At 39.9% G+C, this 21999-nt stretch overlaps 1 protein-coding gene across 4 annotated transcripts in view; it reads left to right on the forward strand.

Moving 5' to 3' along the window:
• DOCK1 (dedicator of cytokinesis 1) overlaps positions 1-21999 on the forward strand; it is a 362659-nt gene that overhangs the window by 267117 nt on the left and 73543 nt on the right. For all 4 annotated transcript variants that reach the window (XM_081005188.1, XM_081005189.1, XM_081005191.1 and 1 more), the window contains exons 31-33: positions 2145-2245; positions 6081-6139; positions 17879-18033. In XM_081005188.1, coding sequence (XP_080861314.1) covers positions 2145-2245; positions 6081-6139; positions 17879-18033 — 315 coding nt within the window. The remainder of the gene's footprint in view (positions 1-2144; positions 2246-6080; positions 6140-17878; positions 18034-21999) is intronic.

Raw genomic sequence — 21999 nt, forward strand, 5'->3', positions numbered from 1 at the left:
TGCTCTCTATGTGAGGCTTCCTTCCCTTGCAGCTGGTCGAGAAGCTGCAGTTGGGGCAGAGCACCACAGCCTATCCTGGTGAATGGTGTTCCTTATTGATCACATAGACTAGCTAAGGGATCTGCACTGACTGCCTATTAGCCACTGAGACAGTTTTACAGTCCTGCTACTTAGATATAAAGCCCTAAATAGTTGGATCTGACTACCTGGGGAAAATAAATACTGCCCTCCATTGCCCAATAAGGGCATAAAGATCAGCAAATGGGAACCGGTTAATTTTGCTGCAACCTGATTATTGGGTTATTGGTTAGCACGGTAGTGGGTTTTTCCACTGGTGGCACCAGTGTTGTGGAATGCCTTCCCTGCTGATAGAGGAGAGTCCTCATCTGCACTGGCAATTCTGCTGACTCTTGAAGAGGCACCTGTTCAGGCAACTATTCACCTGAACTTGAACTCTTTTTTAAAACTCCAACTATTTAATTGATTATTTTACCTGTTTAATAGTTCGTGGGGTTTTTTTTAGCGGGTTTGTTTTGTTGCACATTTTAAATATGGACATTTTTAACGCTTTGATCTAATTTTTGTTGTGCATTATTGTTATTATATTGATTTTAGACTTTATTTTATGCCTGTAAACAACTTCCGAACCATTATGGCATGTAAGCGGTATGTAAAGCAATCATTGTTCAAGATAAAAATCCATCCAATGCTTTATAACCAAGTAACATCCAATTATATATTTTGAAAACAGAATAAACAAATGTTATGACCCCCTAATTTAGGACACCCTATCTTAGGAGGCTCACCCACATTGTGAGATTCATAGTACATAGTACACATCTGCTCAGTGGGATGTATTCCTAGGAAATTAGATATAGGAAGGTCGGGGAACCTGTGGCCCTTTCTATTGGCTGGGGTTAATATAAGTTTCAGTACCAAAACATCTGGAAGGCCACAGGTTTTGCTTCCCTGAGGTATAAGATCGCAACCTCAGAGACTAGCAGTACGAGCAACTGGGTCTCTCCTGATGAATTCAGAGATAGCCTCATATGGTAGGAAGCAGTCCCTTAGGTATCCTAGTCTATATGGGTTCTCAAACGATGGTCTGCAGGCTTCATTCAGGTGGCCTGTGGCATATATTTTAAAAATAGAATTAAAAAACATGCAGCATCTAGCACAGTGCATTACGGTTGCTACAACAGGCAGAAAAATCACTAAGCGATCCACCAAGACCTTCAGCAAATTTCAAGTGGTCCATGGGAAAAAAAATATTTGGAAACCACTGTTGTAGTCTGAAGCTGTTTACAGCTTAAAGAAACAATCTTGCTTAGAAACAACCCAGAAGCTGTGAAGATGAAAAGCGGCAACTTTCAGTGGTTTTGCTCAGGCTCCTTCCTACCCATGTACATCGTGCTAAACCACTGATTTATCTAATTTATTTGTATACACTTTTCAAGAAAAAAATATCTCCCCCATTTTTTTTACCAGCCAGATGTCAAACAAAAAATGAAATTAAGTTTGACCATATAAAACACCACAAAAATCTCATAACAATATTTCAAAAGTTCACTAAACCATGGTTTAGGATTGTATACAAATGTGTTCTGTTGCCCACAATCATACAGAGATACTCAGGGATCTAGTTAATTTTATTATAAATTTATCTTTGTTTTAATCAAGCAGGATAATTTATTACTTTGCTTGACACAGTATGTTTAGAAATTTCACTGCTTTACTTTTCCACAAGTCCTCTGACTCCAGTTCCTTTTCTTTCTTTTTATTTTGCTTGTGCACATTTTTCATAGTTCAGTTCACATATTTCCATACTTCAGCATCCATTTGAGAAAGTTAGTGATTTTCTTTGACTTTCTGTACAACATAAACAGACACTCATGAATTCGCATTCCATTTTGCTTGAATCATCAGAAAGCCTTTGATTTCAATATTTGTGCAGATGGGCAAGTTTGTTTAATCAAAACTGTGCAGTGTGGCAAAATGCAAAGTTTCTGTCAAAAACAAACCAAGCCTGATGTCTTATTACTATTAATAATTATGCATATAAATTACATCTTTAAAAACTACCGTATGTTAAGATGTCTCAGTCATGTAATACTTATGATTCTTGTAATCTTTGTGACCTCTAGCTTTGGAACAACTATTTCCACCTTGCTGTTGCTTTTCTTACCCAAGAGTCACTACAGCTGGAGAACTTTTCAAGTACTAAAAGATGCAAAATCCTTAACAAGTAAGTTGCACTCCACATATAAAATCATCAGCAGGAGCACGAGGGATTATTAACATAATGTTGCTTTAACTGCTTAGAAATTTCAAGATGCATTGAGAAGCAATCATAGTATGATGAAAGGTTAGTCTTGAAACCATGAATCAAGTATTTATCATATTCTTTAGACTCGCGTCAAGATACAAAATTACTGGATAAAGCAAATGTTTATCTTGTAGTATATTCATGGAGTTAAGAAATTTAAGAATGAACATATTAGAGAAATCTTTTTTAAAAGCCACTTTAGCTTTTTGCTTATCCTAATCTCATTTGATGAGAATGCTTTATTCCCTAATTCCTACAGGTCTTGTAGCTAATCTCCATAACTGCTGTGAATTTCAGTGTGATATCCCTAAAGAATGTTTTGTTGCCACAGACTTGTACCTTGGTTAAAACGGATTAACTTGCCTACCTTTCAACAGGGAATTTATTCGTTTTATACTATATTTCATAGCAATTTTTTTTTATTAAAAAAAAGAAGCAACATGCTGTGGGTATTTGGAAGAATGAAGGTTTGTCCCTTTGTTTTCAGTTGCCTTCAGTGATTTTAGCTATGATGCGAAATCTCCTTAATTTAATTATTTTTAAAGGACTTGTTTTTTTGTGTAAGGCTGAGCCTTAAAAGACATTGGATTGGAGCCAAATATGCCATTCCATCACATATAAAGAGTCCTTCCTTCAAGACTAAGGCCTCTAAGTCAGTGAAAGTTTTCCCTTTATGGAAGGTGGAGAGACAGTTTGTACTTTCTCCCCCTGCATGCCAGGTTCCATGGTGTTCCACAGTGTTCTCTGTTTTTCTAGAGCAGATTTCCAGAGGCCTGCAAGGGGAACGGGGAATCTGCAAAAATCACCTCCCTCCTTTCCATTAGTGAACAGCATGAGTGTTCTTTCTGTGAATGGAACCGCACTGCATGAGTTTTGAATTTAACACAGTGTTTCCTTGTGCTGAGAAAGACAAAACGTTGCATAATTTTAAACAATTTGAAGTTCATTTCAGAGTGGGGGAAAAAGAATCACTCCTACATAGAGTACACAGAAAAAACAATATGAAATACTCAGATTGTGATAATGCCAAGGAAATTGTATGCTAGTCCCTGCCTGCCTCAGCCCTACCATTCTGCATAAAAGTTTTACCAGCATGTAATGGTTAACTGCAATTTACATCTACACAAACCTAAATTTGGCTCTTGGTTATCCAGAATTTAGGCCACCCTGAATTAGCATTAGATGTAGCAGTGGACAATAAGGTGATGGCAGGCTGTGCAAATGTGTTTTAAGGTTATAGTAAAGGATATATGGAATTAAGAAAAAACACTTTGGTTTTAACATGTTGCATTAAGGGCTTTCCATGTTCACTCAAGATAGGAAATTACAGTTGTTAAGGACTACACTCTAAAGAAACATGTTATTTTGGCATTATTGTATGGTATTTTATCCCATGGTTAGTTCCAGCTTCACAAACTACCTTACAACTGAATGACAGTTAATAGTAGAGAGTGGTGGAACTTTGTCCTGGATATTTTTGTTCTCTGGAGTAGACTCGTGGAGTCTTTTCAACAGAAGCTATCAAGCAACTGAAGCTTTGTATGGTACGTTAATATGTAAACTCCACAGAAATATCTGCAGCTTTTTAGTATTCCTGTGAATGCTAAAGGCTGTGGATGTAATTGTCATCTGTCCAAAGGACATTGTTCCAGATGTCTTGTGGTTTGTTCAAATGCAACTTTACAAACCAAAGCTGTGCTGCCATGTTCTTTCTAGAGAGACGAGGCTTTCTCCTGGAAACCCTTCCAAACAAACCATACTCGGTCAGTCTTTTTCTAATTGTACTGTCATGAATTTTAACATTGAGATAATTTATTACGGTCAAAGACAGCACATATACTAAAATTGGAACGATACAGAAAATTTTAACATTTAATATGCTAACTGAGGCCTGTAGAGCCTGAGATGTACCTATTGGTTGTTGTTTTTTACAGTTTCTCTGAGCATTGCATGGTCTAACTTTGGGGTGAGTTTCCTGTGCTGTCCGCTCCTGAAAAGATTGGCAACTGTCTTGAAAGTTTTCCACTTTTGAATAATCTTTCTCACTGTAGAATGATGGACTTTATATTGGTTGGAGATGACCTTAGAACCCTTCCCAGTTTCATGGGCAGCAGCACTTGCTTCACTAAGAGCATTGTGTCATCTTTCCTCCTTGACATTGTGTTAAAACACACCTGAATGCTCCACACCAGCAAACTCCTAAAATTTCAGCTTTTATAAGGGTGGGCACACTTTCTTATGATCAATTAAGCAAGGGCATTTGATTAGCAGCCCCTTTCTGTTAATTAGCAGCCTCTTAATTCCTATGGAAGCAGTAAGGGTGTACTTAGTTTTCCACACATGATTTGTCCATCGTGGCATTCTTTCTTTTAAATAAATCATGACATGGTGTAATATGTCATGTGTTGCTGTTCATCTGTGGTTGTATTTACCTAATTTTAATAGCTGCTAAGGAACAAAAATGATTGTTATTCTGTCCTGATATGTAAAACGGGTGATGGGTGGCACTGTGGTCTAAACCATTGAGCCTAGGTCTTGCCGAGAAGAAGGATGGTGGTTCGAATTCCTTCGATGGGGTGAGCTCCCGTTGCTCGGTCCCTGCTCCTGCCAACCTAGCAGTTCAAAAGCACATCAAAGTGCAAGTAGATAAATAGGTACCACTCCGGCTGGAAGGTAAACGGCTTTTCCATGCGCTGCTCTGGTTTTGCCAGAAGCAGCTTAGTCATGCTGGCCACATGACCCGGAAGCTATCTGCGGACAAACGCCAGCTCCCTTGGCCTATAGAGCGAGATGAGCGTGCAACCCCAGAGTCGTCCACGAGTGGACCTAATGATCAGGGGTATCTTTACCTATGTAAAACCACAGAATTCAAAGAAGGTGCACTTTCTTTTTCCCACGACTGTTTGTTTAGTTTGAGTCATTCATGTACGGTAACCACTGGCAGACCTTGCATTTACAAAATGTTATATATATATATAAATAAATGTAAAGAGATAAAGAAGTGCATGGACTCATCTACTTTTTTCTGCATTCATCAGTTGCAAATCCAAAATAAAGTATCACTTCTGCTTTCTGCAGATTTGATGGACATTCAGATCCATTGTAGTATCTCAGCAGATGTCATGGTAGTTGTGGGGGAGGGGGCCTCCTTTGGTACTTGCTGAATACATTTCTTCTTAGTTCATTTTCTAGGGCATGCAGTGTATGCTAAGAATATGCATAAAAGTAAAACATTCTTAAGTCTGTGCAGTGTGTTTTCTCCAGCTATTAGAGACTGAGAAATGGATAATACTCTCATTAATCTACACAAAACCCCCACGCTCTCAAGGGACAGTTATGTAATATGCCGATAAGGCAAACTGAAATTCCCACAGGTGAAACGTTTACAGAAAATGCAGCATAGATGCTGGAGTAGAGCTTTTTTCTTCCCTCAAGGAAGAATGAAAAATGCAGATGTTAGACTGGGAGCTACCATGCAAGCTTTTGTGTGTGTGTTTTATCATCTCTATGATTTGAGAATGTAATTTAATTTCTGCAAGCTTTTCCCTATACATAACAATGGTTGTATTGCCTAACAAATTCAATAGACCTAAAGTGCATTGGACTCCTAAATAAGACTCCTAAATAACTAGCAAATCATTTATCCTAGGTTGCTTTAAAAAAAACAAACACCCCAGAGATAATTTGATTACATTGCTGAAAGGGTGAAATAATACAAAGAGCATTTTTATCAATAAATTTGCATTCTTTCTAGGTATGGCGATATGAGAAGACAAATTGGCTTTGAGATCCGTGACATGTGGTATAACCTGGGTAAGTAAGATCCCCACTATCTGATCCTTGAATAATCAGCACATCCTGATTAGCTGAATTTACTGCATTTTTGCAGCATTGGCGCTGTGCTTATAAGGTTTGTACAAAGTTCTGGTTGCACAAATATTTTGGCGGTATCTAACTCACACATTTAATTAAGTTTATTTATTGCAGCAGCTACTCAGGGCCATTTCTTGCATGGCAGCTGTTACGTTGAAGAAGTGGCTGCCACCAGCATGCACAGTTTTCCCCCATGATTCTTGTTATGACTGATGCACAAAGGCAGTTCCCAGCAGTTTCTCACGTGACAGCCACGGTATAAGGATTGGTCCTCACTAGTTTGAACTCTTCTTTGAATGCATTCTATCCAGTTTAAGATTAATTTTCTGGAAGAACCCTCCTCTTAATCAGTTCCTAGGATGGACAAAGCTTTGTTAAGCAAGCAAGTTGCATAAGTGTTGCATTGAATTTCTATGTTAGTTGTTTTGTTGCTGTCATAGGATAAGTGAAATTTTCTCACACAGTCCTTTGAGATGTGTAGGTAATGATACTCTAATGGTTTTCAATAATCAACAGGCACACAGATTAATACCAAGGTTCTCTGGAAGAAATACAGTGGTACCTTGGGTTGCATACCCTTCAGGTTACATATGCTTCAGGTTACAGACCCCGCTAACCCAGAAATAGTACCTCAGGTTAAGAACTTTGCTTCAGGATAAGAACAGAAATTGTGCTCTGGCGGCGCGGCAGCAGCAGGAGGCCACATTAGCTAAAGCGGTGCTTCAGGTTAAGAACAGTTTCAGGTTAAGAACGGACCTCCGGAACGAATTAAGTACTTAACCCGAGGTACCACTGTACTTTTAAAGCCTTCTTCCCATTGGCATTAGAAATATTGTGTGACCATACCATCCAAAAAAAGAGAGCGTTCTAGATGTATTTTAGAAAGTGCATAGGTAATATGGAGAGGCAGCATTCTCAATGATTTCACAGATTTTGGCATAAAAGCTCTGTAATTACTAAATTATCTGTAATCACCAATAAGAAAAATTATCCTTATAACAATATTTCCATTGATATGGACACTATACCTCTTTTGATGTTTAGCCATGTCTTTGCCCTGAGTGAATTCTATAGGATTTGCTATAATATAAATTATGACAGCTGAATCACTTAAGTAGCTGCAAGTTTTTGATGATATTGTAAACCTGCCAATATTACTTACTTTTCACCTGAACGTTGGCTAACTTACTCTTGCTATATTCTTAAATGACTCTGATGCAGAAAAAAAGAAAGCAGCAACCTTATGTATAATCAGCCAGAATTGTAGAGTGTTTAATACGAAACAATGAAGCAGTCAAACTTGGATATATCTTCTGATTATTACATGAGCTTGTGATGAAAGAGAGAATTCACATTCATCTTTCTGTGATTTGGAAGTGCACTCTGTTTGAACTATGGCGTTATGTAGGGAAGGAAAATAAGACTTTAGTAATGCTTTCTGGGGAATAGCTCAGTTCTGTTTTTATTAAGAAAGACTTAAGTGCATTAGTGAGTAGAGACCAGGATAAATCAAAATACATAATAATATACAAGTGACAGACATATACCCGGAATGTCTCATTTTAAAAGAGTAAACTAAGCTCAGCTCTTCCAGTCAGTTACTACCAAAAATCTACTTTTGAGTGTTCCATTGCACACACATCCTGATTCAAGATAGAGTACTTGGACCTAAGTCCTTTTGATATCACATGTTGAGCCATTAAAAGGACTGGCTTCATGTGAGCAAAGGAAGACATGGAACTCAGGCTGCTGAGTAACTTGTTTCTCCAAGAATGCCTGGTGTATTTCAACTCCATACAATGAACCCACATCTTTCAACTCACCACTCCCACCCTCATGTTTTCTTCTACCCAGGCATGGCCAGGCAAAGCCACTGAAAAAGCCAACAGCGTTGGCTTTAGTATACAGATACGGTTTAAATCCTGGTGTCTTGTCCTTTACAGTGGTACCCCAGGTTACATATGCTTCAGGTTACATATGCTTCAGGTTAGACTCCACTAACCCAGAAATATTACCTCGGGTTAAGAACTTTGCTTGAGGATGAGAACAGAAATCGTGTTCCGGCAGCGCGGCGGCAGCAGGAGGCCCCATTAGCTAAAGTGGTGCTTCAGGTTAAGAACAGTTTCAAGTTAAGAACAGACCTCCGGAACAAATATGTACTTAACCTGAGGTACCACTGTATTCTCAAACTATCTGGTTTTCATTATTCTGATTGCAATTTTTTTAAAAAAAAAATTCAGTGCAGACTGCCACAATAATCAAGCTGCTGACTTTAGGAATTTCCCAGTTGCCATCAAATGGTCTCGGAGCAGGTGGGAGGCCCTGCTGACCACGACAAATCAAGCAGCAACTGCAGCAGGGAAATGACATGGTTGCTACCTTACACATGCTGAAATATGCTGCTTCTGAAGAGCCCTGAGGCAGTAGGCACAGGCTGATGGCACCATCTCCTCTTTTTTTATTCTGTAATTTGGGGGTAGGTGGATTTCTTGCCCCCAACCTAAGATGGGACCGTCTCAGCACTAAAATGGCCTTTTTTCTCTGATAATAAGGGAAGGATTATAAATAAGAGAGCAAGAAAAGTATTTTTTAAAAAATATATCCTTACATACATGGTTTAAAAAATGTCAAAAGTGTATTCCAGGTTGCAGGTTGGGATTCAAAAGTTGATGGTAGTTGATCCAAATGACCTACATGTTACTGGGAAAGAGTGTTATGGTTAAGATTTATACAAACATTAGTAAACTGTTTGTTTATCAGAAAAACGAGGAGGGAAATGCAATTTTAAAAAATAGAGTTAAAAATGTTACCAACAAAATCTAGGAATTGCCAAGGTTGTTGCTAAAAAGCAAAACTTTAGGATCAAGTAAAACTATAATTTCTTCAACACAAATCTGTGTAATTGAATCTTCCATACTCTGATAACTGGTATTTTGAAATCCACCTGTCTCTGTTAAGCAGAGAAAGACCTTCTAAGATCATGGCCAGTCCACAAAAAATGATGCTTCATACTCATAGTTTATCCATCTGCTTGCTTGCTCAACAGCCTTGCATTGAGATGATGCAGTGATAATGCTGAAATAACAGAATGAATTAGTATTATTTTTTTTTACAAATGATACATTAGAGTTGAATTCCTAATATAATACCAAATAAGACATTAGTCATGTGAAATAAATTGTTACCATGGTAATACCTAATTTACAACACATGAATAAATTCATAAAATCATAATAAAATGGCATGTTGACCATTTCAATCAGTTTGTTGTGGGGAACAATCCATATAGGTTCTGTTTATAAAAAGCACAGTAAGTATATAGATAGTATTAAAGTACTGGAGAAGTTTCCCTGAAAAATCTTTAGGAGTTCTGGCTGCCACAGAATCTCAGTCTCAGGGAATTATTTTCTTTGTTAATTAATATCTGCGCTAATTCTCTTTCTACTGACTCAGATGTGATCAGGAGTTAATAACTGTCACTTTGCTTCTTTAGCCCAGTCACCATAATCACCTCACATGCTGATGCCTGTGCTGGGATAGACTCATCTTATGTTGGAGGAAAGACCTCTAGCTACCATCATCCTTTAAATATCTGCCAAAAGCACCCCACAGATAAACAGGTTTCAATTATTTTTTGGCATGGGACTCCATTCCTTCAAAGTGGTTGAATAGCTTCACTGAAATAGTTTGAACAATAGTACTGTGATTGAGGGACACGGGTGGCGCTGTGGTCTAAACCACTGAGCCTCTTGGGCTTGCCGATCAGGTCAGCGGTTCAAATCCCCACGGCGGGGTGAGCTCCCGTTGCTTGGTCCCTGCTCCTGCCAACCTAGCAGTTCAAACCATATGTCAGGAGTGCTCTGATGGTGTTTCCTGCTTGGCAGGGGGTTGGACTCGATGGCCCTTGTGGTCTCTTCCAACTCTATGATTCTATGATTCTAAAAGCACATCAAAGTGCAAGTAGATAAATAGGTACCGCTCCGGCAGGAAAGTAAACGGTGTTTCCGTGCGCTTCTCTGGTTTCGGTGTTTCATTGCGCCATAAGCGGCTTAGTCATGCTGGCCACATGACTCAGAAAAACTGTCTGCAGACAAACGCCAGCTCCCTCAGCCTATAAAGTGAGATGAGCACCGCAACCCCAGAGTCATCTGCGACTGGACTTAACTGTCAGGGGTCCTTTACCTTTACCTTTACTCTGATTGCCTTGTCCTTCTGCATTTAGTGACCAGGGTTCAAAGTAGCCCTGTCACACAGTTCAGTAGGTTTCAGAGGATGAGCTAGTAGGGGTTTTTTGTTTTGTTTTTTAAGCCAGGCAGGGCCCGCGGGTCTCAAACCGCTGAAAGCAATACGTTGGTCGATGGAGCCGCTAGGCTGAGCTGGCTCGCCAGTAGGGTATTTCATGTCATTCTCTCTCCCTCTTCCTGCTGACACTGTGCCAGTTGATCCTGCAGGTAGGATATGTCAAATCTCAGTTGGCGTCTTTTCTCTCTAATCACTTCATTTTCCTCATTCATGGTAAGAAAAGATTCATTTGCCAGAACAGCATGGACTCTGTAAATTTCCTTCTACTCCTTCAGCCCAGCATTTTGCTCACATAATCTCTGTAATTCGCTGTTAATACCATTGCCATCTCTTAAAATGCAGTTTATTCCCATCATAATTCCCTGGTGAAAGACATGCTTGTGTTATTGGCATGCATTGCTGATTTTTATTTTTATTTTTAATATCTAAAACTATTTTTCCAAGAATGTTTTCTCTGGCTTCCCAACAGCGGCTTCTATAGAAAACCAAGATCCCCCCCCCTTTTTTTTGCCTTCATAACATCACTCATGGATTCTTCATAACCATAATACATCATCGTCTCTATTCCTAATTGCACTTCTGGATTCAAGTCACAACTTTCATTTTGCCATCCCCTTCTCCCAAAGCTGTCTGAGATTCCAGTTAACACACCAGACGCACTGGTCTTTTTATTTTGGGTAACAGCGTTAAGAGGGCTCGTCTCCAAGTCATTTCTGTGGCAATGACAGTGTTAGAGTCTTTAACAAATCCTGGAAAATATGTGCTTTAACCCAAAACATTCAATAAAAAAAATACACTAAGTATTGCCATTTTATCTAGGCCTACTGTGCCTGGGTGCTGTTGTACTATTTGTAAATAGTAGGTTAACAGAAGGGGGCTGGGGGGGGGCACACATAAGGTTCAGAGCAGCCTATAAGAAAGTGCATATTACAGCTGGGCTGCAGAAAAATCTGCTCCCATTTTTGCAGGTGGGTCAGTGGACTGTGAATGTGAGATCAGTTGTTTTATTAGTACCAAACAGCTGGAAAAGTTGAGCGCAGTTGAGTGTTGATTGTATTCCCCCCTGCCCTGGATTTTAGGCCCATTTCATTAAAAGGTGATGCCTACTTACTGTATTGTGGCATCATGATATAGATCAAGTGCACATGTTCAAGGTTCTGAAGATGCATCATTTTGAGTTATTGCTAGGGACTGATGACAGTGTAAGGGGGAGTGTTTTTTTCTGAATAGTGAGAATACTTGAATACTAACATCTGGGGAGGGGGAATTGTGCACCTTAGTGGGCTGTGGGTGTGAAAAGTATCCAAGAAAGCAGTGTTAATCTGTTCAAATTTACTTTATTGCAGTTATATCCCACTTCTTGTCCAATGAGTTCAAGGCAGCATACATTGCGTCTCACACATTATGTCTATCTTTGTAACGATAACCCTATGAAGCAGCTTAGGCTGAGACATAGTGACTAGTCCAAGGTCAGTCTTAATATAGATTTGAATCTTTATCCCTAGTCCTAGTCCACTTTTCTAACTACTGTACCACACTGTCCCAGAGGCAACAATAACACTGTACTGGCATTGGGGTTAGAGACACTCAAAATTCATAGGAGCTGGGAAAATACATCAGTTGTAATAGAAAATTATTTCATTTTAATGTACAAATTAAATCTGGTATCCTGCATGCAGTTAACACACACAAAAGCCCATTGATTTGCACAGGTAATTAATTGCAGGATTGCAGTCTGTGAATTTAAATTACCATGCTTTTATTCGCGTAGGGAAGGCACAGCATACTAATGATAATATGAATTTAAAAGCATCTGTTTTCCAGCAGAGTAAGAGTAAATTATAAACTGATAAAACCAGGCACCAAGAAAAACACAGCAGATCTTAGTTTATGAGCTCAATCACACTGGCTTCAGAAATACTCAAGTTACACGCAGTCACGTATGGGCACTTAGTTCCCACTGACAACAAGGGGAATCCAAATTACTCATCTAATTGCAGAATTTAGTTTGCTGGATAAAAGGCAAGGAAGTGAGTTGGGGGAAGAGCTAGCAGCTAGCAGCAGTTCTGCTTAGCTGATTGCAGCTTCGGGGAGCTCATGAACAGGACTCGTAAACAGGGGCATTTGTGGGAGAGCTTGAGGGGGATGCCCTGAGGAGCATCGCACACACTACATAGAACCAAGAGACATGGTGGGTGACCTGCAGCACTTGTGCCATGTTTGTCTTCCAGCCTGAGAATGTGCAAAACTACATAGGCATGGGTCTGAGCGTGTGCCTAGAAAGCAGGGGTCTGAGCTGTTTTCTGTTTGCTCAGTCACTTTTCCGGCTCTTTAGCACTGAAATTGAAGCAAACGTCAATCTGCAGAAACCCTGATTTCTCCGATTCAGCATTAAAGATAGCGTTTCCCTTGGGGTGAGTGGCAGGGCAGGGCAAGCGGAAATCTGGATGAGCCCTAAGTTCGTTTTCATCGTTTTTTAATTTGTATACCGTCTTTCTATCTTACAATACTCAAGGCGGTTTACAAGCTGAAGAAACAAAAAATGTACAATCTAATGCAATACAAAAATGTGATAATAAAACTTTAAAATAGGCAACCTACATCAAAAAGTAACATTCAACAATCATTAGAATAGTATTAAATAATAATAACATATAAAAGTTAAACAGAAATCCACTCAACAATTACAATAAATAATTTCTAAACTATAATCAATGAAACAACGGCAAGCCACAGTACATAAAATAATACAATACAAATTGAGAAGCAGAGACTAGAGGGTCGGGCAAGGCAGGTGGAAGGAGGCCTTGCCTGATGAAGTCTCTCCCCTCACAGTTCTTCCTCCAGGACCTGCTCCCTTATGAGGACTTCCATGGTCGGAGGGTGGGGCAAGGCTTGGAAGAAAACTTAATTGGCTACCACCCAATGTTCTTATATCCCAGTGCAAGGATTGGTGACTGCCAGGGTACTACTACCTTTTAAGGAAAGTTGCAAGGGATGTGAAGAGGCACTACTTCAGCTTGAAACCAAGCTCTTTAGCATCATTGGATGACTTTGGATTGCATCCTCTGCCTTCTCCAACCAGAACCCCAAAGGGAGGTGATCCTTCACGCCAATCTTGGTTGAGAAAGATTTACGTAGCCTGAAGATAATTGGTTAAGGGAAGGGGGATGAAAGGCCCTGAGTTTCCAGCTGAATGTGATTGAGAATCTGCAGGGTATCTTAGATATCAGATATGCTGCATAGCTGATTTGTGGAACGATATGTTTATCATCCAAAACTGTGGGGCTGCTGACTCCGCAGTTCTCATAAGCTTTTCTACTTGTTTTTCCTCCAATCCACCACTGCAGAATAAAGTAAATTCTGGGGAAAGCTGCCATCAAACACTGCAGCTGAACTGATAAGCTAAATGGCCTTCAGGCAGCAGAGGAAGGAAGATTTGCAGTGTGATTATGCACATTGTAATATTTTCTAATTGCTCTTTCTTTCTTTCTTTCTTTCTTTCTTTCTTTCTTTCTCCACACGGTACACGTTTTTCTCAAGCACTACTTTCCTAGGGAACCACCTCCTCCTGCATTGATTTAAGATTTCTGCCAGTTAGACCTACGTGGAAGGATTTAATAGGAGGTACCGTACAAGTGACAAAAAAGGGGATGAAGTACTTTACTGCTGATTTCCCCTGATTTCTTCTGATGCCCATAAAATTCTAATTTTGAGATGAATTAGACGTTAGAACATGTACAAGGAGAACAAGTGAAGAGCTCATTCACCGCCACGCTTTTTAAAATGGGGATGTAAAGCTTTCTTTTATTTTGTGGCGTTCATGATTATTGCCAAGCTCCCTTTCGTTTCCCATTAGAAAGACTTTCCCCACTCGCTCCCTGATATGTCAGTTCCTTGTGGTCATGGGAGCTCCATGCATGCTGATCCCCCTCCCATTTGCTTCGATGGATTGGCCAACACTGTGCATGTGGGTGTGTACCTTGGGTTGAATTGCATAGGGAAGCCTTGCTAGTGCTGTCACTTTGGACCAAGGGCATTCTCTATATTTTAAAAAAATGGTAATCAAAGGTTTAAAATGCGTTGTTAGGGCAATATGCTTCTTTCATGGATTTACTTTGAAACCAGACATTTTTCTTTCTGTCTTGAAATTCAATCCCTAAACTTGGAGCCTTGTGACAGAACAGGAACTTCATGGCATTGATGGTCTCCCTGACAAATAACATTGTGTCACTATAATTCATTTTCTGATCTATTTGCTCTGACAGTTTTCAGGTATAGTACAAAAGAACTGTCACCTGGAAGACTGAATGGTAGTAATAATGAAATAGAAATAAATCTTTATACTGTTTTCATGTTTTTAAAAAAGGTTTTCCTGGTTTACCGCTGAATATTCTGCTTAAGAGTATGCTCAACTATAATAGCACTATTACATTTTTTTTTTTTTTTGTAATATGTAGACTTTTATTTCTTTTTGGAGCTGTGTCCTGTTCAAGGGTATCTATGAACAGCTAATACTGTTGTTATAAGCAAAGTGCACACCTGTCATGGACTGGCTGGATGCAGAAGAGTGGTGGGAGGCAACAGCCAGGGAACTCCCTAGGGAACCCTCAGGCAAAAAAGGCCTTAGAGCTAGCACAGCGGTGGTGGGATGACAACAAATGGCCAGAGGGAGAAAACTAAGGGGAAGGTGTCAGAATCTGGATGGGCAACAGGGTTTAGTGAGCAGGAAGAGTTAGTGGCAGAGTGTAGTTCAGACTCTGTGGCTGAAGTAGAGGATGGTCAAGAGGCTGGTGAAGAATTCAGGGAGTCTCCCCCTCTTGCTGCAACCAGCTCTCCTCCCCCGGTCTCCAAGAACACACACACACAAAAATGAAAAGAGCAGAACAGAGTTTAGTTGTGTGCAGATGCAGTTTGCATGGGGGGAAACCTTGGAGAGAAGGAGCCTTAGAGAGGGGTGGGAAGGTGGGGACCTTCAGTCCTCACAAGTGTGTAATTGGGGCAAAACCTACCAGGAAGGGTTGCTGAGACCACTAGGCCTGAGCTGTATTCCCCCCCCCCTTTAAAAAAGAGTTAACTTCACTGGCATTGGTGACTTACTACTTTAGTGCTGACCTAAGCCAGACTCGATCCCTGATTCAGGCAGTGCATTCGATATAGTTCCCTAGATAAATGAATCAGACAGAGAACCTAATTAAGCAATGGAATGTTTCATAGATGTGACAGTTTTCATGGTTCAGAAGATATGGTGGTGGTCACCAATGTGAATGGCTTTAAGTTCAAGATCGCTATTGCTCAAGAAATATAAAAATACAAGTGGGGCCTGCAACAAAGCCTTGCTGTGTACAGTGCTCCTGTTCAGTATTCCATTCATCCTAGTTCTTTTACAGAATACTCTTCAGTTTCCTTCCCCCTCAGCTTTCATTCCCTCCCTTCCCAAGACATTGTAGGGCCACTAAGCATGCTCAGTCCTCATTTAGCTATTGTTGGGGTTCTTGCCTCACCCTCCTACTTCGTTCCCTAAACATTTTTTCTACTTCGGTACACCTTGTGTGCCTAACCAGCTGGTGTTGACTGCTGCTCTTCTGTCTGGTGCCATGTTTGCAGAGCTTGTCCACTGCTGTGTGGTGCCATAAGGAAACAACTTTGAGGCAGAAGTCCAGATTCCATTCAGCGGAATAACAACTCCCAAATGCAGCAGGGTTGGCTTATCTCATTTTGAAGTGTGCATGGCAAATTGCATTACCATCAAAAGAGAGCCTTCCCACCTCCACCCAGTCAATAAAACTACTAAGTTTATAAGAGATGAAGCCAAGTGATTCTTAAGCAGTTCTGAGTTCATTTCAAACTTATTTTCTATGTCCAGAAGTCTACAATAACATCAGATTTATGCTATGTGACTAGCCAACCTTATATATTTCTTCAAAATATATTTGGTAATCATTCCTACATAGATCTCTTTTGAAATTCTTGTTTCTGCTTGGAACTTAACTTTGTTTCTACATATGGAGTGTGAGTCAGGATGAAGTAAGTGCTAAACAGGTGCATAATTAAAATTTTTGATAATCAGATACCTGAAGTGTTACTTACTGTAGCCCTAGCTTCATATCTTGAGATGTTCATAGTGATAATGAAATAATAGACTTATGATTAAAAATACAGCAGATAAATGTTTTGAAAACACTAGCAATATTTATCACATCTTTCATTTTTGTGTAATTTAAATATTGTATGATTCAATGTATGTACCTTTAATCATATATTTACAAAAAAAAGTTTAAAATGCTACTTCTGTTGAACAACTATTAATTAATATTTCTAAGAATTCAATTTCTCTCTCCCTCTCTTTCACCACTGGTAACTTAAACTAGCACATCAGCTTGTATTATCGATCTGTATTGAGAAGAATAAGGGTTGTCTTCCACTCATTGGAAGTTATTTAAGATTATCCTCAGATTCTATCTGTAAGGAGGCAACTTTGTAATTGCAATGTCAAAATATACTACGGACGAAGAAGGTAAATTACTGTGAAGACTTGCTTAATGTTAATTTAGGAAATTTTAATTAAGTGTTGATACTTAATATTTGTTCTAGTTCCGACTAAATTTAGATAAAAAGAATGCTGACTCAGCAGGTGATGAACTTGATGGTGAATAGATTGGCAGTAATGAGACAATAAGGGACGTGGGTGGCCTAGGACTTGCCGATCAGAAGGTCGGCGGTTCGAATCCCCACAACAGGGTGAGCTCCCGTTGCTCGGTCCCTGCTCCTGCCAATCTAGCAGTTCGAAAGCACGTCAAGTGCAAGTAGATAAATAGGTACAGCTCTGGTGGGAAGGTAAACAGCGTTTCCGTGCGCTGCTCTGGTTCGCCAGAAGTGGCTTAGTCATGCTGGCCACATGACCCAGAAGCTGTACGCCAGCTCCCTTGGCCAATAAAGCGAGATGAGCACCACAACCCCAGAGTCGGTCACGACTGGACCTAATGGTCAGGGGTCCCTTTACCTTAATGAGACAATAATGAGCTAAGCTGGGGAGGGGGTACCTTTTTTAGTTTAAAGATATTGGCAGGTATTATCCAGTGCTGTTTAACTATCATTTCTCATTATTTTGATTTTTTTCTACAAAAAGCACTGTCTAAGAATCCACCCTAAAGGGCTTAAACTCTGGCTAAGAGACATCTGATTTTGAGGTTCTGCTTTGTAAAACCTGGATGGTTTGCAAGTTGCTTTTTGTGCTATGGCAAATGTGCTCTGTATATCTTCAGAATACTATTGCTTGCCTTTCTTTTTTCAGAACAAATTTTGATTCTGAAAACTGAAGAGCCTTCGCTGTAATTAAGCCCCTTCTCCTAAATTCAGGTGGTTTTGTTTCTGCAGGCCAACATAAAATCAAGTTCATTCCTGAGATGGTGGGGCCTATGTTAGAAATGACACTGATCCCTGAAACTGAACTTAGAAAAGCTACCATCCCAATATTCTTCGATATGATGCAGTGCGAGTTTCATTCTACCAGTACCAGAGGCTTTCAGATGGTAAGTACATTTTGTTTACAGAGTACCAAACTATGCTTTTCTTTTGTCCAAGGAAGTTTCACAAAGCAAATTTTATTTTATCTGAAGCAGACCGACACAACTTGTAAACCCACAACCTGCGACCTACATCTATAGTTTTGCCACCTGCAGGCCTATAAGGAACTAATGGAGTCATGAACAGAACACATTGCCAAAGAAAGCTTGATGTTCCCTTCTGTCATTGCTGGGATGTTGCAAGCAGATTCAATTGTCATCCTGCTCAAAGTGGGATATACATCTAGCCCTGATTTTGCTACCAGAATATTCAGTTCCTTGGCATCCCTTCTCAGTTTCTCATCCCTAATAGTGGCATTGAAAGGCTCCTTACACTGCATCCGATTATTGGTTGATCTAGCTCAGCAAAGTCTACATTGGCAATAGCTCCCAAGGGTTTCAGACTGTGATTTTTCCTAGTCTTGCCTGCGTTTCAACCTAGAACCTTTTGCATGTGCACTACCACCAAGTTACAGCTGTGCAGCCCTGGAAACAAATGTGGCTAGACTGTCTTCTTTCCATTCAAAATGGCACTCACACAAGGATTGCTATCCTGCTGTTTAAATTACCTGCCAGAAAGACAATTATCTAACCTTATTAGTCATATCAACAAAGTTTAAATTAGCTCCTTTTTACAGCAGACCTACAATGTGTGAGGGAGGAATATTTCACAGCACTTTAATTCGAAAACATGAAGTCCTATATCATTCTCAGACAACTGTTACATGAAATATACTCTTATTTCAGTCTCTTTCTCTCTTTCTTTCTTTCTTTCTTTCTTTCTTTCTTTCTTTCTTAACTGTGTGCTGTAAGAATGACATGAGATTAATAATCCTCAGAGCTAAACCTTTTTCTGTTGTCACTGAGTTTACATGATCAGTTTTTCTAGGGAAATGTTAATCCAGCAGTAAATAAAATATGTTCATGTCATTCTCCCATACTTTCCTGTGCAAAATGCACCTGATATATGGCAGAACCACATGTAAGGCAATATTACTTTTCAACAGCTAAATTTTACAAGAGTGCATATCAGGTTCACCAAACTGGGGAGAGGGGAGGTGTTTGTGTGAACAAATAACCTTGGAAATCCTATCGGGTAGCAATTCCTTGGAGAATTGATTACATGAACTCAGTCTTGGCACCAGAGTAGGTAATTACTTTGTAAGTAAAGATTTTCTATGATGGGAGTTGCCTTCGTCTTTACAGCTTCTCTCCACTTTGTCGTTGGGCAGAATAACAGCCACAAGTAGCAATAACTGATTTAGCAGGTTTGGTCCTGCTCCTGCTAATGTAAGGGACAAGAGGAGGGACAAGCCTAGTCAGATGAAATCAAGGCACCACAATTTGTGACCTTTCTTTGCACATCCTTTGTGGTTTTAGCATCTGAAAGCAAGCCTGAAAAGTAGTATCCATTTTGTGAGCCATTGTTTTTGTTCTAAATTACCTTTCGTCACTCTTGGTTTGGCACACCCTGTTCTGTTTCTCCATTTTTATGGAAAGCTCTTTCTCCAAGGAGCTCAGGGTAGCCTACAAGATTGCACACACACAAAAGCAAACATTGTTGTTGTTGTTTAGTCGTGTCCGACTCTTCATGACTCCATGGACCAGAGCACGCCCGGCACTCCTGTCTTCCACTGCCTCCCGCAGTTTGGTCAAACTCATGCTGGTAGCTTTGAGAACACTATCCAACCATCTTGTCCTCTGTCGTCCCCTTCTCCTTGTGCTCTCAATCTTTCCCAACATCAGGGTCTTTTCCAGGGAGTCTTCTCTTCCCATGAGATGGCCATTTCACAACAGCCAGTGAGGTAGGTTTGATTGAGAAATCGGCCCAATATCACCCAGCAAGCTATACATAATTGAGTGGAGTTTTGAACCTCAGTCACACAGCGGATAATCACACATTGCGTATACCTAGCTTATTTTCATTGTTCAAATTATTTCTATCATACACATACATTTAAAATCATGCACATGAGATTTCCACCAGTACTGTATTATTTTGGGGGTGGAGGGGGAGTCAAAATAAGAAGTTTGCTTGAATTGGTGCTGTTATCTGCAAAGCTGTGCTGTGCAAAAGTTGTACAGTGAAAGCCGTGTCTCAAATGATTAACTGCCTATGTTCTGCACAGAAGCTTTGGGTTTCACTCCTCACACTCACAGTGTCTGGGAAGGCTAAAAGCTTTGCACATTTGGGATGTTAATGAAAGGTTATGTCTTTCCTACTTTCATGGTGCATTTTGCAAGGCTAGTGCAGCTCCAATGCTCTGTACCATATCCAGGATGCATACCTCAAAGGAGACCAAAGCCTAAGGGCAGAAATAGCTGCAGTACTTTACAGGATCAAGTGCACTGATTTGGTATACCCGGAAGCCACGTAAAGTTTGTCACAATCCCATGCTGATCATCCAGATGTAGCCTTAAGTCAAGTAGGTATTCCTACGGTTTTTGCATATAAGCATGTATCCTGCATCCATCTGCCATCGGCAGCTGTCAGAAATTGTGCTGGGAGTCTAGGAGGTCAAAGGAGGAGCCACACCTGTGGAACCAGGTCAGGAGCCAATCAGCAAACAAACACAGAAGAACTTGAGCAGGAAGACTCTAATAGGTCTTTCCTATTTCAGAGGACCACTAGCCAACTTGCGTGGACAGGGCCAATACCGAGCCTGAGAATACTTCCCAGTGTAGGAAGATGCCCCCAAATGCATTTCTGGGGGGCTGACCACATGGGTGCTCCCAGTTTTAATTCCCATGGCTTCTGACAGGAGACTACATAAGAACAGCCCTGCTGTTTTAGACTATTTCCTCCAGCGTTCTGTTACCCACAATGAGGTACCAGCCAGGTGCTCCATGGATATTTCTAGATAAGCCATAATAGACAAGGCCTTCCGTGTTATTCCTTCCCAATATTTAGATCTGAACATGGAATCTCTAGCTACCGTGGCCAATATAATGAATTCATCTAATGTGTAAAACACAACAGTTAGTAGCAGTTACCATTTTGTTATAATTTATTCCATAAAATAATCTAATTGTGGTCTCTCTCACTCTCTCTCTCTCTCTCTCTCTCTCCGTGTGTGTGTGTGTGTGTGTACAAATGTTTTCTTCCTGTCTGTCTTAATCTTACTTCCTAGAAGTAAGCTAAGAGAAGTATCCTCAAAGAACTTGCAACCAAGTAAAATTATTGTGCAAATCTATCTTTCAGCAATATGCAACATCCATTTGTATATCCATCTTGTGTCATAAAAAGCAAACAGAGCCCTCCAAATAAAATAATAAAAAAACACACAGGGATATAAAATAAACAAATGGATAATACACATGATTGCTAACACAAAACTACTGATGCAAATAAAGCACCTCTGGCTAGAGTTCTGTTATGAAAAGCAGGTAATTGGGTTGGGACTGTCAGCAAGAAGAAGCAGAGGATCTTTTTATTCAATTCTAGAAGTTGACAATAAATTGTAATATCAATGAGGCGGCACTGTCTTATCTAGTTGTCAGTTGATGTTTTAACTTCTATTTCCCCAGGACTTGAAAATTAATAATTGCTGTTTGCAGTACATATCACTGCTCCTGGAAGCACCATAAAATATTTAGAAACCCTAATGAAGTACTTAACTGTGTAATCTTATACATATCTACTCAGAAGTAAATCCAGTTTAGTTCAGTGGGACTTACTCCCTGGTAAGTGTGTATAGGATTGCAACCCAAGTCACATGGGTGATATGTAAATAGGTATGCAAAGGGTAGGGGTCATAAAGCAATGATGTTGCAGGTCTTAAGGGAACTGCAGGACGGGTTAAATAACATGATCATGCAAATCAGTCTTTTTACCATTGTCTGACATCCAGCTATCTTTAATTAAGTGCACCACATAATTAATGGACTTTGTTGAATCTGATAGACTAAAAAGGATTATAGATGCTAACATTT

This window comes from Podarcis pityusensis (genome assembly GCF_964106645.2).
Source record: "Podarcis pityusensis genome assembly, chromosome: 5".
NCBI lineage: Eukaryota > Metazoa > Chordata > Lepidosauria > Squamata > Lacertidae > Podarcis > Podarcis pityusensis.